The sequence below is a fragment of the Zea mays genome, chromosome 1 (genome assembly GCF_902167145.1).
Source record: "Zea mays cultivar B73 chromosome 1, Zm-B73-REFERENCE-NAM-5.0, whole genome shotgun sequence".
Taxonomy (NCBI): Eukaryota; Viridiplantae; Streptophyta; class Magnoliopsida; order Poales; family Poaceae; genus Zea; species Zea mays.
Window position 1 is genome coordinate 9,499,704 of NC_050096.1, and position 13,960 is coordinate 9,513,663.

Sequence of the window (13,960 nt, forward strand, 5' to 3'; positions counted from 1 at the left end):
GCCTTCCCATGTGCTGCGCCCGCGACTTGTGCGGCTTGTCATCTTCGGCGTCCTCGATATCTACATCGACCATAGCTACCCGACACACGACACATCGACAACGGCTCGACGCCCTTGCACTCGGCTATCTCGACATTATCGACATAAAGGGCGATCATCTACATGGGCTACTCCAGTCGCAGCATTCGCACTGGCGTTTCAATTGTGTGGGGGGGATATCTCCATTGTTCTCCAGTCTGTCCGTTTGTGTTGTTAACGCTACGACTGCGGGAGGATGTTAGAGTATATTAGGTAACTCCTGATATAGTTGGTTTAGGATTGATTGTAATCCCGTGATAACCTTCCTTATTTCTAGGATAGCCTTCTTGTCCTCCAAGTCATGTACTCCTATATATACTCCCTAGAGGCTCAATGCAATACATTCAACACATTATACGCAATCTCTCCTTCCTACAATAAGCTACCATAAAAATGACATGCTCATATATCCGTGTTTTTATGCCCATAGTGCCATCTGATGTTTGTATGCAACTGTATTGAATGTACTGCATCAAGTTTCTATGACAATAGTCTTTGCATGTGTAAAAATATTTGCTGTCTGAATAACTAGTTAGGTGGAGTGCAACATTTGCAACCTTGAATGGACTAATTTTTGATAGATACTATAAAGTTACGAATTCACTTGCAATACAATTTGGATACTCTGTACTTTCCAGTAAAACCTAGAATGTTAAGCATCTAGTAATACATGCCATGTCACTTTTACCATTTAATGAATATCATAACTAGGCAACTTACCTATTAGTCCAGGATAATATATCAACATCCAGATGCTTTCTATGGTAAAATTTAGTTTCTTTTGATTTATGAATTTTAGGGTATTCCCATGTTTGATTGCTAGCACATGTCTTAGATTCAGCAATTGATTTTTGGTTATGTTTTCATGCAGAACGTTCACTCAAGTAAGCACCCAGTGGCAGGATACTGACACCATGAGAGAAGAGCTGGATGATCTTCAGGTTGCTGTTTTATCATTGCTCTTCATTACAACTTCTTGTTATGTTGGAACTCTTAAACCCTTTTTGGTTATTTACTTATTTGTGCACCATTTACTCCTTTTAATTTACCAATTTCCTCACTCTGGCACCACTATACCAATCAAATACAATATTTTTTCTCGAACGACGAAGGAGAGATGTGTGTCATTTCATTAAAGAGAGTACTAAATGAGTAAATGTATGTTGCCACACACGCAACATTCAAGACCCAAATACTATAGAATAACTAAAGCATGTGTGTAGAAAGATAGATGAGAAACACCACACTCCCTTAGTTGGGGGGGGGGGGTAACCTTCATATATATAGGGCTAATATGACTTGGAGTACAATGCAATTACAGATATAAAAGATTTTCCTATATACAATCCTATACAATCTCTAACAACTACCACAATCGCATCGAGAGAATCATGTATGCAAAGACTGGACAAAAAATCAGTAAACAACTGAATAGACAAGCCCTTAGTCATGATGTTGGCAAACTGGTGAGAGGACGACACGTGGAGCTCCCGAACTTGGCCCAAGACGACACGTGTAGGGATAAACAAGCCAAGATCGCGAGAACAAAGTGGTAGAAACTGAAAGGGGAGAAGGCAGAAGTCTTCAAGGAAAGGGTCATTAAAGAGGGCACTTGGAAGGAAGAGGATGACACAAACAACACGTGGGAGAAGATGGCAACCCACATTTAGAAGGTGGCCTTAGAGGTGTGTAGAGCAAGTAAAGGTAGTGGAGGCGAAGATAAAGATACTTGGTGGTGGAATGAGTAAGTCCAAAGAGCTATTAAGGAGAAGAAAGAATGGTACAAGCGTTTGTACCATGATAGGAGTATGGACAACATAGAGAAGTACAAGATAGCAAAGAAGACTGCAAAGCTAGCTGTTAGTGTGGCAAATGATGTGGTGTACGAGGATCTTTACGAACATTTGAGTACGGAGGAAGGAGAGAAGGATATATATAGGATGGCTAGGGTTTGCGAGAGGAAGACAAGAAACTTCAACAAGTGCATTAAGGATGTAACAGATCACCTCTTAGTGAAGAAGGATGAGATCAAACATAGATGACGATAGCATTTTGACAAATTTTTCAATCAATGGGGAGAATGAGAACACAACCTTTTAGTTGGTTTACTCTTTTGATGACACCAACAGACGCTTTGTGCATATGATACAAGAACCTGAGGTTAGAGAGGCATTGAAAAGGATGAAAGAGGTAAGGCGATGGGCCCTGATGGTATCCCAATTGAGTTATGGAGATGCCTCAGAGACATAGCTATAATATGGCTAACCAAGTTGTTCGACCATATCTTCCAGTAGAACAAGATGCCTGATGACTGAAGAAGTATATTGGTACTGATCTACAAGAATAAGGGAGATTCAAAATTATACTGATTACCGGAGAATTAAGTTGATGAGCCATATTATGAAGCTATGGGAGAGAGTTATCGAGCATCGTCTGAGAGGAATAACGGGGATTTCTTTGAACCAATTTGGTTTCATGCCCAAAAGGTCAACCATAAAAGCCATTTTCTTAATAAGACAAGTGATGGAGTGTCAAGGGCGTCGGGCCCGAGGGTAGGAGGACCGCGGCTCCGAAGGTCGTAGCCGCCGTCCGTGTTGCCGACCGGGTTATGCCCCCAGGAACGGCGGTCTTCGTCAACGGGTTATGCCCCCTGTTGCCGATTAGAGAGAGGTAGGAGACTGAGATAAAACTTTCTTGTCCTCATCATGGGTGCTTATAGGGGGTATATAAGGCCATAGGCCAGGGCTACTAAAGGAAGCCACTAATCACTCTTATTCCCTTCTAAATCTAGCCCGGATTATTAAAGGAAAGCCATCAATCACTAATCACTCTTATTCCCTTCTAAATCTAGCCCGGACTAATAAAGGAAAGCCATCAATCACTAATCACTCCTATTCCTTCTAAATCTAGCCCGGACTAATATGAAGGCCATCAATCACTTTTATCCTTTCCCGATCTAGCCGCTAGGCCTGGCTGCCTGCTGAATCAGGCGCTGCCTACTGGATCAGGCGTCCTGCGCGCTCAGCCGCGCGCCGCACGTCGCGTGCCCTGTGACGCCGTGTGTACGTATTTCCGTACATCACATCTCTCCCTCCTCGAGAGGCAGCTCGTCCTCGAGCTGAAAGAGTGGGTATGAAGCGTGGAACGTGTCCACATCCTCCCAGGTAGCCGATGCCGGAGAGGCTCCCCGCCAGCGAATGAGGACCTGCCGAACTCCCCTGAGCAGCCGCATCTTGACTGCTTGCTCTGGCTCTGGAATAACTGCGCCGTGGCGAATCGGAGGTAGAGCTGGAGGCTCTTGCGGAGGCGCGCCGTGGAACTTCTTGAGAAGCCCCACATGGAAGACGTCGTGGAGGCGAGCTTGAGGAGGCAGGGCCAGGCGGACAGCCACGGCGTTGATGCGCTCGACGACGCGGTAAGGGCCGTAGAACCGCGGCTTCAGCTTGCCAGCCGATGAGTCGGGCATGGAGGCCGTCGGGCGCTGGCGTAGACGAAGCAGCACCCACTCGCCGACCTGCATGTCGATGTCACGATGTAGACGATCATAATGATGTTTCTGGACAGCCTGGGCCTGCTCTAGCCGGTGACGGATATCTGCCAGGAACTCCGCGCGCTCCTCCAAAGTCCTGGCCACCGCAGGCACCCGCGTTGCCCCCTGCTCGTAGGAGCGAAGTGAGGGAGGGTCGCGGCCATAGACGACGCAGAACGGCATGTCGCGCAGGGACGACTGGAAAGCGGTGTTGAAGATATATTCCGCCCATGGGAGCCAGCGCAACCAGTCGCGGGGTCGATCTCCCGTCAAGCACCTGAGATACATGATGATGACCTTGTTCGCCGATTCGGACTGACCGTCTGACTGGGGATGAAATGCCGTGGTCATCTGTAGCTTGGTACCGCTCAAGCGCATCAGCTCGCTCCAGAAGTTGGAGGTGAACACCGAGTCCCGGTCAGAGACGATCGACTGGGGAATGCCGTGGAGACGGACGATGTCGGTGAAGAATGCCTGCGCCACAGACTCGGCCGTGTACGGGTGCGCCAGGGGAACGAAATGTGCATACTTGCTGAAGCGGTCTATCACCGTGAAGATGACGGTCTTGCCGCGGACGCGAGGCAGCGCTTCGACGAAATCCATGGCGATGTCCGTCCATACCCCTTGCGGCACCGGCAGGGGCAACAGCAAGCCGGCCGGGTGCTGATGGTCGGGCTTGTTGCGTTGGCAGACTGCACAGCCACGAATCAGATCCTGCACCACACGTTTCATGTGAGAAAAATGGAAGTCGCGCCGGAGTCGGTGCAGGGTGCGCTGTATGCCTTCATGGCCTTCCTCGTGGACCGCCACCAAGATCTCCTGGAGCAGTGAGGAGGCGGGCGGAATGTACAGCCGGCCCGCATAGTGGACGAGGCTGTCGGTTAGCGCCCAGGGCCGTGACCTGGCGCCGCTGCTGATGTCGTGCTGGAGGGCCGCGAGCGTGGGGTCGACGGTGTGTGCCTGACGGAGCCGATCTATGAAGTCGAAGCGTGGTCCGGACAAGGCCAGCACCAAGCCCTCCTCCGGTGTGTCGCGGCGTGAGAGCGCGTCCGCGACGACATTGGTATGTCCCGGCTTGTACTCGACGGAGAAGTCGAAGCCGAGAAGTTTGCCCACCCAGTGGTGTTGTGGTATGGTGGACAGCCTCTGATCCAGCAAGTACTTGAGGCTGTAGTGATCGGTCTTGACTTCGAAACGGCGCCCCCAAAGGTAGGGCCTCCAATGGCGGATTGCCTGGACTAGGTCGATCAGCTCCCGCTCATAGGCGGCTAGGGCGCGGTGACGAGGCGCCACGGGCCGACTGAAGAAGGCCACGGGGTGGCTGTCCTGGACCAGCACTGCCCCGAAGCCGTGGGACGAAGCGTCGCATTCGACGACGAACGTCTTGTAGAAGTCCGGCATGGCGAGTACCGGGGCCGACGTGACCGCCTCCTTCAGAGCGGCGAAGGCAGCCGCCGTCTCGTCCGACCACAGGAACCCGTCCTTCTTGAGCAAGGCGGTCAGCGGCGCGGCGATTGTGCCATAGTTGTGCACGAATTTCCGGTAGTACCCGGCAAGACCGAGGAAACCGCGAACCGCGCGGGCCGATCGCGGCTGCTGCCAGTCGCGCACCGCCTGCACCTTGGCGGGGTCCATGGCGACTCCGGCCGTCGAGACGACATGTCCCAGGTACGCGACGGAGGAGGTCGCGGAAGCACACTTAGAGCGCTTGACGAAGAGCTGGTGCTGCTGAAGCGCGCCGAAGACAGCACGCAGGTGACGAAGGTGGTCCGCCCATGTGCAGCTGTAAATCAAAATGTCGTCAAAAAATACCAGCACGAAGCGGCGGAGGAAGGGGCGCAGGACATCGTTCATCATGGCCTGGAACGTGGCGGGAGCGTTGCACAGCCCGAACGCCATGACTAGGAACTCGTAGAGGCCGTCATGTGTGCGGAACGCCGTCTTGTGCACGTCAGTCGGCCGCATGCGGACCTGGTGGTATCCGGAGCGCAAGTCGAGCTTGGTGAAGAAGCATGCCCCGTGGAGCTCGTCCAGCAGCTCGTCGACGACTGGAATAGGGAATGCGTCCTTGATCGTGAGCGCGTTAAGCGCCCGATAGTCGACGCAGAAACGCCACGATCCGTCCGGCTTCTTGACGAGGAGGACCGGGGACGAGAACGCGGAGTCGCTGCGACGCACGATGCCTTGTGCGATCATTGCTGCACATTGTCGCTCCAACTCATCTTTGTGGGCCGCCGGGTAACGGTACGGCCGGACCGCTACCGGCAGTGTGCCCGATTTGAGTACGATGCTGTGGTCACGCGCCCGCGGCGGTGGCAGTCCCGAGGGCTCGGCGAAGAGGCCATCGAACGTGGTCAACAGCTCCTCCAGCAAGGCTTCGGGCGCCGTGATGCTGTCGAGGCGCGGTGTGCGCCGGGCGGCCACGTCCTCCCAGCAGACGGGGCGGCCATGGCGTGTGAAGGCCACGATGCGCGTGGTGAAGTCCCACACCATCTTGCCTAGCGTGACCATCCACTGGGTGCCGAGGACGACGTCGTAGCCGGCCAGTGGCATCACATAGAGGTCGACGCAAAAGTCCTCGCCTGCGATGGTGATCGGGGCCTGACGGAAAACACCCGAGCAGGCGATGCGCTCGCCATTCGCCACGGTGGCCGTGAGGCGTGGGCTGGTCTGGACAGCAAGCCCCGTGCGTGACGCTGCGGCCTCGGCGATGAAGTTATGCGTGGAGCCAGTGTCCAGAAGGGCGGTCAGCGTCACGGCGCCCACTTGCACGCACACCTGCATGGAGTCACAAATGGGCATACCAGCCACAGCGCGAAGGGAGAACAATGGTGCGGAGGTGTCGACGGCGTCAGCCTCCTGGGCAGCGTCCTCCAGCTCGAAGCCGTCAATGTAGAAGACGCGGCGACACACCCGATTGTGCCCGCGGGAGTACGGCTCATTACAGTTGTAACACAAGCCAAGACGACGACGTTCCGCCTGCTCCTCCGTCGTAAGGCGCTTGGCAGCCCCAGCCGCGCCGCGTGGAGGAGACGCCAGGAGGGCCAGCTGCTGTGCTAGGGGAACCGGTACGGGAAGCACCGGAGGCGCGCCGGCCGCTGGCAGCGCTGGCCGCGTAGGTAGAGCGGGCAGGGCCGCGCGAGGGGCCGCCCGACCGAGTAGGGGGCTGAGCCGGTCTAGCTCCACCAGTTCCAGCATCCTGGCCAGGCTCATGGCTGCGGCCAGGGACTCCGGCGCGTGAACGCGGACCTGATGGCTCAGTGGCGGCAGCAGCCCCCCTGTGTACAGCTGTACGCGCTGGCTTTCCTGCAGCCGGCCAGCACGCGAAAGAAGGGCCTGGAAGCGGTTGGAATATTCTTCCACCGATCCCGTACGTCGACACTCCGTCAGCTCGAACAGCGGCGCCGATCTCAGCGCTGGTTCGAACCGGAGGTTGAGGAGTTCCTTGAAGCGACCCCAGGGCGGCGTGCCCTCATCCTCCTGGAGTTGGAGGAACCACAGCTGGGCCACGTCGTCCATGTTGTAAGATGCCATCCATACCTTTTCCTCCGGCATGGTGCGTTGATGTCGAAAGTACGACTCGCACTTGTTGATGAAGATCAGCGGGTCGGACTTGCCGTCATAGCGCGGGAACTCCATCCTCTGGAACTTCGGCGGGTGATCCGTGCGGGGCTGCCCATCTTGGTGGCCGCCGTAGTCGGTCGCGGAGGCGACCTTCTCCTGCATGATCACCATGTCGGACTGCATCTTGGACATGTTGGTGGACAGGGTCTGGAGCATCTGCATGACGTCGGCCATGGAGGGTTGAGCGCCGTCACCCATGGTGATGAACCTGGACGTAGCGGTGGACGGGGAGGTGGGGGCTGGTGGTGGTGGTGCGGCTGCAGTGGCTGAAGGGCTGGGGGTGGTGGTTGGGGATCGCCGACTTCCTGATACCAGGTTGTCAAGGGCATCGGGCCCGAGGGTAGGAGGACCGCGGCTCCGAAGGTCGTAGCCGCCGTCCGTGTTGCCGACCGGGTTATGCCCCCAGGAACGGCAGTCTTCGTCAACGGGTTATGCCCCCTGTTGCCGATTAGAGAGAGGTAGGAGACTGAGATAAAACTTTCTTGTCCTCATCATGGGTGCTTACAGGGGGTATATAAGGCCATAGGCCAGGGCTACTAAAGGAAGCCACTAATCACTCTTATTCCCTTCTAAATCTAGCCCGGATTATTAAAGGAAAGCCATCAATCACTAATCACTCTTATTCCCTTCTAAATCTAGCCCGGACTAATAAAGGAAAGCCATCAATCACTAATCACTCCTATTCCTTCTAAATCTAGCCCGGACTAATAGGAAGGCCATCAATCACTTTTATTCTTTCCCGATCTAGCCGCTAGGCCTGGCTGCCTGCTGAATCAGGCGCTGCCTGCTGGATCAGGCGTCCTGCGCGCTCAGCCGCGCGCCGCACGTCGCGTGCCCTGTGACGCCGTGTGTACTTATTTCCGTACATCACATGGAGCTATAGGGAGGAACAGAAGGATCTACACATGGTTTCCATCGATTTTGAGAAGGCTTATGACAAAATACCAATGAATGTTATGTGGTAGGCTTTGAACAACATAAAGTTCCAACGAAGTACATTGGACTCATTAAGGACATGTACAACAATGATATAACTAGTGTTTGAACAAGTGATGGGGACACATGACTTTGAGATTATAATATGACTACATAAGGATCAGCTTTGAGACTTTACCTTTTTGCCTTGGTAATGGATAAGGGACATACGAGGGGATACCCCTTGGTGTATGTTTTTTGCGAACGGTGTAGTTCTAGTCGATGAAGGTCAGACAATAGTAAATAGGAAATTTGAGTTGTGGCAGAAGACTTTAGAGTCCAAAGGTTTTAGATTCAGTAGAACTAAAACCTAAGATATGAGATGTGATTTCGCAGGGTGAATGAAGTGGTGTCATACATATGGCATTCTATATGACAAGAGAGTACCGCAAAAGCTAAAATGCAAGTTTTACAGGATGGTGATTCGACCTGCTATGTTGTATGGTGTAGAATGTTAGCCTAAAAATACGACATATTCAACAGATAAGTGTTGTGGAAATGCACATGTTGCGTTGGATCTGTGGCCATACAAGAAGGGATCGAGTCCAGAACGATGATATATATGATAGGCTAGGGGTAGCGCCAATTGAAGAAGGGCTTATCCAACATTAGTTGAGATGGTTTAAACATGTCCAACGGAGACCTTCAGAGGCACCAATGTGTAGTGGGATGCTATGACGCGATAGCAATGGGAAGAAAGGAAGAGGAATACCGAAATTGACATAGGAAGATACAATTGTTAAGGCCCATATTGCCTATATGCCTATATATATGCTACAGTACCCGTGGGGGTGATTATCTTGCCTAATCCAAGGTTAGTCACATGGTATCAGAGGAGGTTAGGGTTAGGGTTTACGTCTAAGCCCACCCTGATCCAATTTTTCGTCGCCGTCGCGCCGTCGCTGTGCTGTCCTCGCGGCCAGCTCCTTCCTCTTCTCCGGCTGCTGTCGCAGTCCTTCCACTCCCGCCCGCCGTCGCGGCCGCGGGTCCCTTTTCCTGGCCGCCGTCGCGGCCTGCTGGCCGCCGCTTCGTCGAGGATTCACCGTCCCTGCGCATCCGCCGTCCGCCGGATCCGCCCTCTGCCATCCCGCCGTCCGCCGGATCCGCCCTCTGCCATCCCGCCGTCCGCCGGATCCGTCCTCTGCCGCTCCCCGTCGACCTGCTGCCGTCCGCCGGATCCGCCGTCTGTCTGCCGCGCCCGGTCCACCTGCTGTCCCTGCGCCAATCGCAGATTTGCGCAGATCCGCCCGCCGTTTCTGCGCACGGCCTGCTCTGCGCAAGATCCGACGTCCAGGGAGTGCGCAGATCCGGCTGCTGTCAAATCCTGCCACATCTGCCGTCCCGCTGTCCCTCGTCACCATCGCAGTCACCTCGTCTTGTGGGCAGGGCTGCAGATCTGCGCCGTTGCTGTCTCTGCGCAGGTGGCTGCCATTGCGGGCAGAGTTGAGGTGGCCTTGATTATCTGCAGCAGGGTGACAGCTGCTGTCCATCTCGGTTTCCGCTGCCCAGGATCTTCGTCAAGTCGTCCAAGTCGGGCTGCTGTCAGTTGCGGCTCCTCTGGTTTGTTTGGTTTCACTTATTTCCATTGAATTCAATATGACGACAAATGCTATTGTGGTTAATATCACTCTCGATGGTCAAAATTATCCGGAGTGGGCTTTCTGTGTTGAGACTGCACTCCGGGGACATGGATTACTCTTCCATTTGACTGATGCGGCACCTGTTCTTGCTGATGATCGTCGCAATGCTGCTGATATCAAAACATGACAGCTTAATGATGGTAAAGTGATGGCTGCTATGGTGAACAGCGTCAAACCGTCTATGATTATGAGTTTGTCTAAATTCAAAACTGCTAAATCCATCTGGTCTCATTTGAAGGAGCGTTTTGTTCAGGATAGTGGTGCTCTATTACACACCCTTATGCAGCAGACACATGTTATTGAGCAAAATGATATGAGTATTGATGAGTACTACTCAGCCTTTGATCGCCTGATGAGTGCTTTGACATCAATGGTGCCTGCTTGTACTGCTGATCCATGTCCGGCTCATAAGTTTATTGAGAAGTTCTTCACTTACAGATTTGTTATGGGTGTTCGGGCCGAGTTTGATTCTCTTCGTGCTCGTTTACTTCAGGGTTCTGACACTCTCACAATGGCTAAGGCGCTGTCTGATTTACTTGCTGAAGAGACTCGTCTTAACTCTCTTTCCTCTAATGGTGGTAATCCTCACAGTGTGTTGGCTGCTGCCCAGAAACCTAAGAATATTTTTAAGCCTTGTGATCATTGTGGCAAGACCAATCATCGATCTGAGCTTTGCTTTGTCAAGTTTCCTGAGAAGTTGACTGATTTCCGTGCACGACGTGCTGCTCGTGGTCGTGGTCCAGGACCATCTAATAGAGGCTCAGTTGCTGTTGCTGCCACTTCGTCCGCTTGTACTTCAGAGTCGGCCTGGGTACTTGATTCAGGAGCTTCCTTTCATGTCACATCTGATCAGTCAAAGTTGGCTTCTACTACACCTGTCACAGATGGTGCTTCAGTGCAGACAGCTGATGGTACTGTATGCCACATTACTCATAAGGGTTATCTTTCAGATCCACACTTTACAGTACCTAATATTTTCTTTGTTCCTGAGCTATCTATGGACCTTCTTTCAGTAGGCCAAATTACGGATCATAATTGCTTTGTCGGATTTGATGACTCATCTTGTTTTGTACAGGACCTTCGTACAGGGGAAGTGATTGGGACTGGCCGTCGCCGTAGAGCTGCTCCTCGCCTCTACATCTTGGACTCTTTGCGGCTTCCTTCCTTGGCTACATCTCCAGCGCATGTGCTTTCAGCTACCCTTGCTTCTGTTGCGTCTTTTGCCCAGTGGCATCATCGTCTAGGTCATTTGTGTGGATCTAGATTGTCTACTCTAATAAAGTCAGGTTGCTTAGGTCATACTTCGGTTGAGTCTGATTTTCATTGTAAGGGTTGTCATCTTGGAAAACAAATACAACTTCCATATTTTACTAGTCATTCTCATTCTGTTCAACCCTTTGATTTGGTTCACTCTGATATTTGGGGTCCTGCACCTTTTGTGTCAAAAGGTGGATATAAATACTATGTTATTTTTATTGATGATCATTCTCGCTACACTTGGATTTATTTCATGAAACGCCGCTCTGAGCTGATTTCTATTTATAAAACCTTTGCTCGTATGATTCACACTCAATTTTCCACTCACATTAAAACCTTTCGTTCTGATTCTGGTGGTGAATATTTATCTGATAATTTCCGCCAGTTTTTGACTTCAGAGGGTACTCTTGCTCAGCTTTCTTGCCCTGGTGCTCATGCACAGAACGGTGTGGCTGAACGCAAACATCGTCACATTATAGAAACTGCTCGCACTTTGTTGATATCTTCTTTTGTCCCGTCACATTTTTGGGGTGAAGCAGTTTCTACTGCGGTTTACCTCATCAATAGACAACCGTCATCCAAACTCTCTGGCAAAACACCTGGTGAAGTTCTTTTCGGAACTCCTCCACGATATGACCACCTTCGAGTTTTTGGATGTACGTGTTATGTACTATTATCACCTCGTGAACGTACTAAATTGACTGCTCAATCTGTTGAGTGTGTTTTTCTTGGATATAGCCCTGAACATAAAGGCTATCGATGTTATGATTCATCTTCTCGTCGCATGCGTATTTCTCGAGATGTGAGCTTCAATGAAAATCGTCCCTTCTTTTACAACTCTTCCACTCATTCTTCTTTTTATTCCACAGAGTCTACCTCCTTCATGAGCCTTCCTCCCATTTCTGAAACTTCATCAGTATCACCACCTACTGTTTCTACTCCAGATGTCCTTATTCCCATCACACCACCTTCCACTTCCACAACATCTCCGTCTTACTCTTCCAAACCACCTGTCACTCAGACTTACATTCGTCGTCCTCGCTCTACTCCCACGGCCAGTCCTGATGATGATCCTGTTGCTGATACTTGTACTAACAATGATGACTCTCATGTTGTTTTTAATCAGGGGTATCATCTTCGTGACCGTGGCACTATTGCAGCTCCAGAACGTTATGGGTTTTCCCGTGCTGGTGCAGTCATTGCTGAACCATCATCTTATAAAGAGGCGTCTGGTATACCTGAGTGGCAGCTTGCTATGACTGATGAATTAAATGCCCTTCATCGCACATGTACATGGGATGTTGTTCCGTTACCTGCTGGTGTTGTACCTATCACGTGCAAATGGGTATTCAAGGTTAAAACCAAATCTGATGGGTCTATTGAGCGATATAAAGCTCGTCTTGTGGCCAGAGGTTTTCAACAGACACAGGGTATTGACTATGATGAGACTTTTGCACCTGTGGCCCATCTGACTACTGTCCGAGCTTTACTTGCTGTTGCAGCCTCATCTTCTTGGACTATCTCTCAGATGGATGTCAAAAATGCTTTTCTTCATGGTGATTTACATGAGGAAGTCTATATGCATCCACCTCCTGGGATAGAGGTTCCATCAGGGCATGTATGTCGTCTCCGTCGAGCCTTGTATGGTCTCAAACAAGCTCCTCGTGCTTGGTTTGAGAGATTTGTTTCTGTCATCAAGGCTTGTGGTTTCTATTCTAGTGATCATGATCCTGCATTGTTCATTCATGTTTCTTCACGAGGACGCACGTTGTTATTACTATATGTTGATGACATGTTGATTACAGGCGATGATCCAGACCATATTGCTCATGTGAAGGCGTCTCTGAGTAAGGAATTTCAAATGTCTGACTTGGGGGCACTCAGTTATTTCTTGGGCATTGAGGTTTTGCAGACTCAAAATGGTATTTATCTTTCTCAGGCCAAGTACATACAAGATCTTCTTGATCGTTCTGGTCTTAGTGATACTCGCACTGTTGCCACGCCTATGGATCTACACTTATCTCTTCGTCCGACTGATGGGACACCTTTGGAGGATCCATCTCGATACAGACATCTTGTTGGCAGCTTAGTTTATCTTACTGTCACCAGGCCAGATATTGCTCATGCGGTTCAGATCTTGAGTCAGTTTGTCTCTGCTCCTACATCAGTTCATTATGGGCACTTACTTCGTGTGCTTAGATATTTACGGGGGACAAAAACACAATGTTTATTTTATGACTCAAATTCCCCACTTCAGCTTCACGCTTACTCTGATGCTACCTGGGCCAGTGATCCTACAGATCGTCGCTCCATCACTGGTTACTGTATTCTTCTTGGATCATCCCCTATTGCTTGGAAATCCAAGAAGCAAGCTGCTGTATCTAGATCTAGTACTGAAGCAGAACTTCGAGCCCTGGCTACTACTACTGCTGAGATTATCTGGATTCGTTGGCTCTTGGCTGATCTAGGCGTTTCTTGTGACTCGCCTACACTTCTTCGCTGTGACAACACTGGAGCTATACAAATTTGTCATGATCCAGTGAAGCGTGAACTCACAAAACACATTGGTGTTGATGTCTCATTCACTAGATCTCATTGTCATCAGAAGACCATTGATCTTCAATATGTGCCCTCAGAATTACAGCTTGCGGATTTCTTCACAAAAGCACAAACTAGGGCACAACATCAGTTTCATCTAATCAAACTCAATGCTTCAAATCCTCCACTTCCGCCTTGAGTTTGACAGGGGGTGTTAAGGCCCATAAGGCCCATATTGCCTATATGCCTATATATATGCTACAGTACCCGTGGGGGTGATTATCTTGCCTAATCCAAGGTTAGTCACAACAATAAAAGG

General features: G+C 50.9%; 1 protein-coding gene across 2 annotated transcripts in view; it reads left to right on the top strand.

The window, feature by feature from the left end:
- The window catches only part of LOC100502300 (uncharacterized), an 82,463-nt gene that overhangs the window by 16,256 nt on the left and 52,247 nt on the right, over positions 1-13,960 (top strand). Inside the window, exons 8-9 of one of the 2 annotated variants that reach the window (XM_008649423.4) lie at positions 950-1,019; positions 10,922-13,944. In XM_008649423.4, coding sequence (XP_008647645.1) covers positions 950-1,019; positions 10,922-13,840 — 2,989 coding nt within the window. In that variant the 3' untranslated portion in view covers positions 13,841-13,944. Of the gene's footprint in view, positions 1-949; positions 1,020-10,921; positions 13,945-13,960 lie in introns of those variants that run through there. The other variant, NM_001363261.1, reaches the window with a different exon arrangement.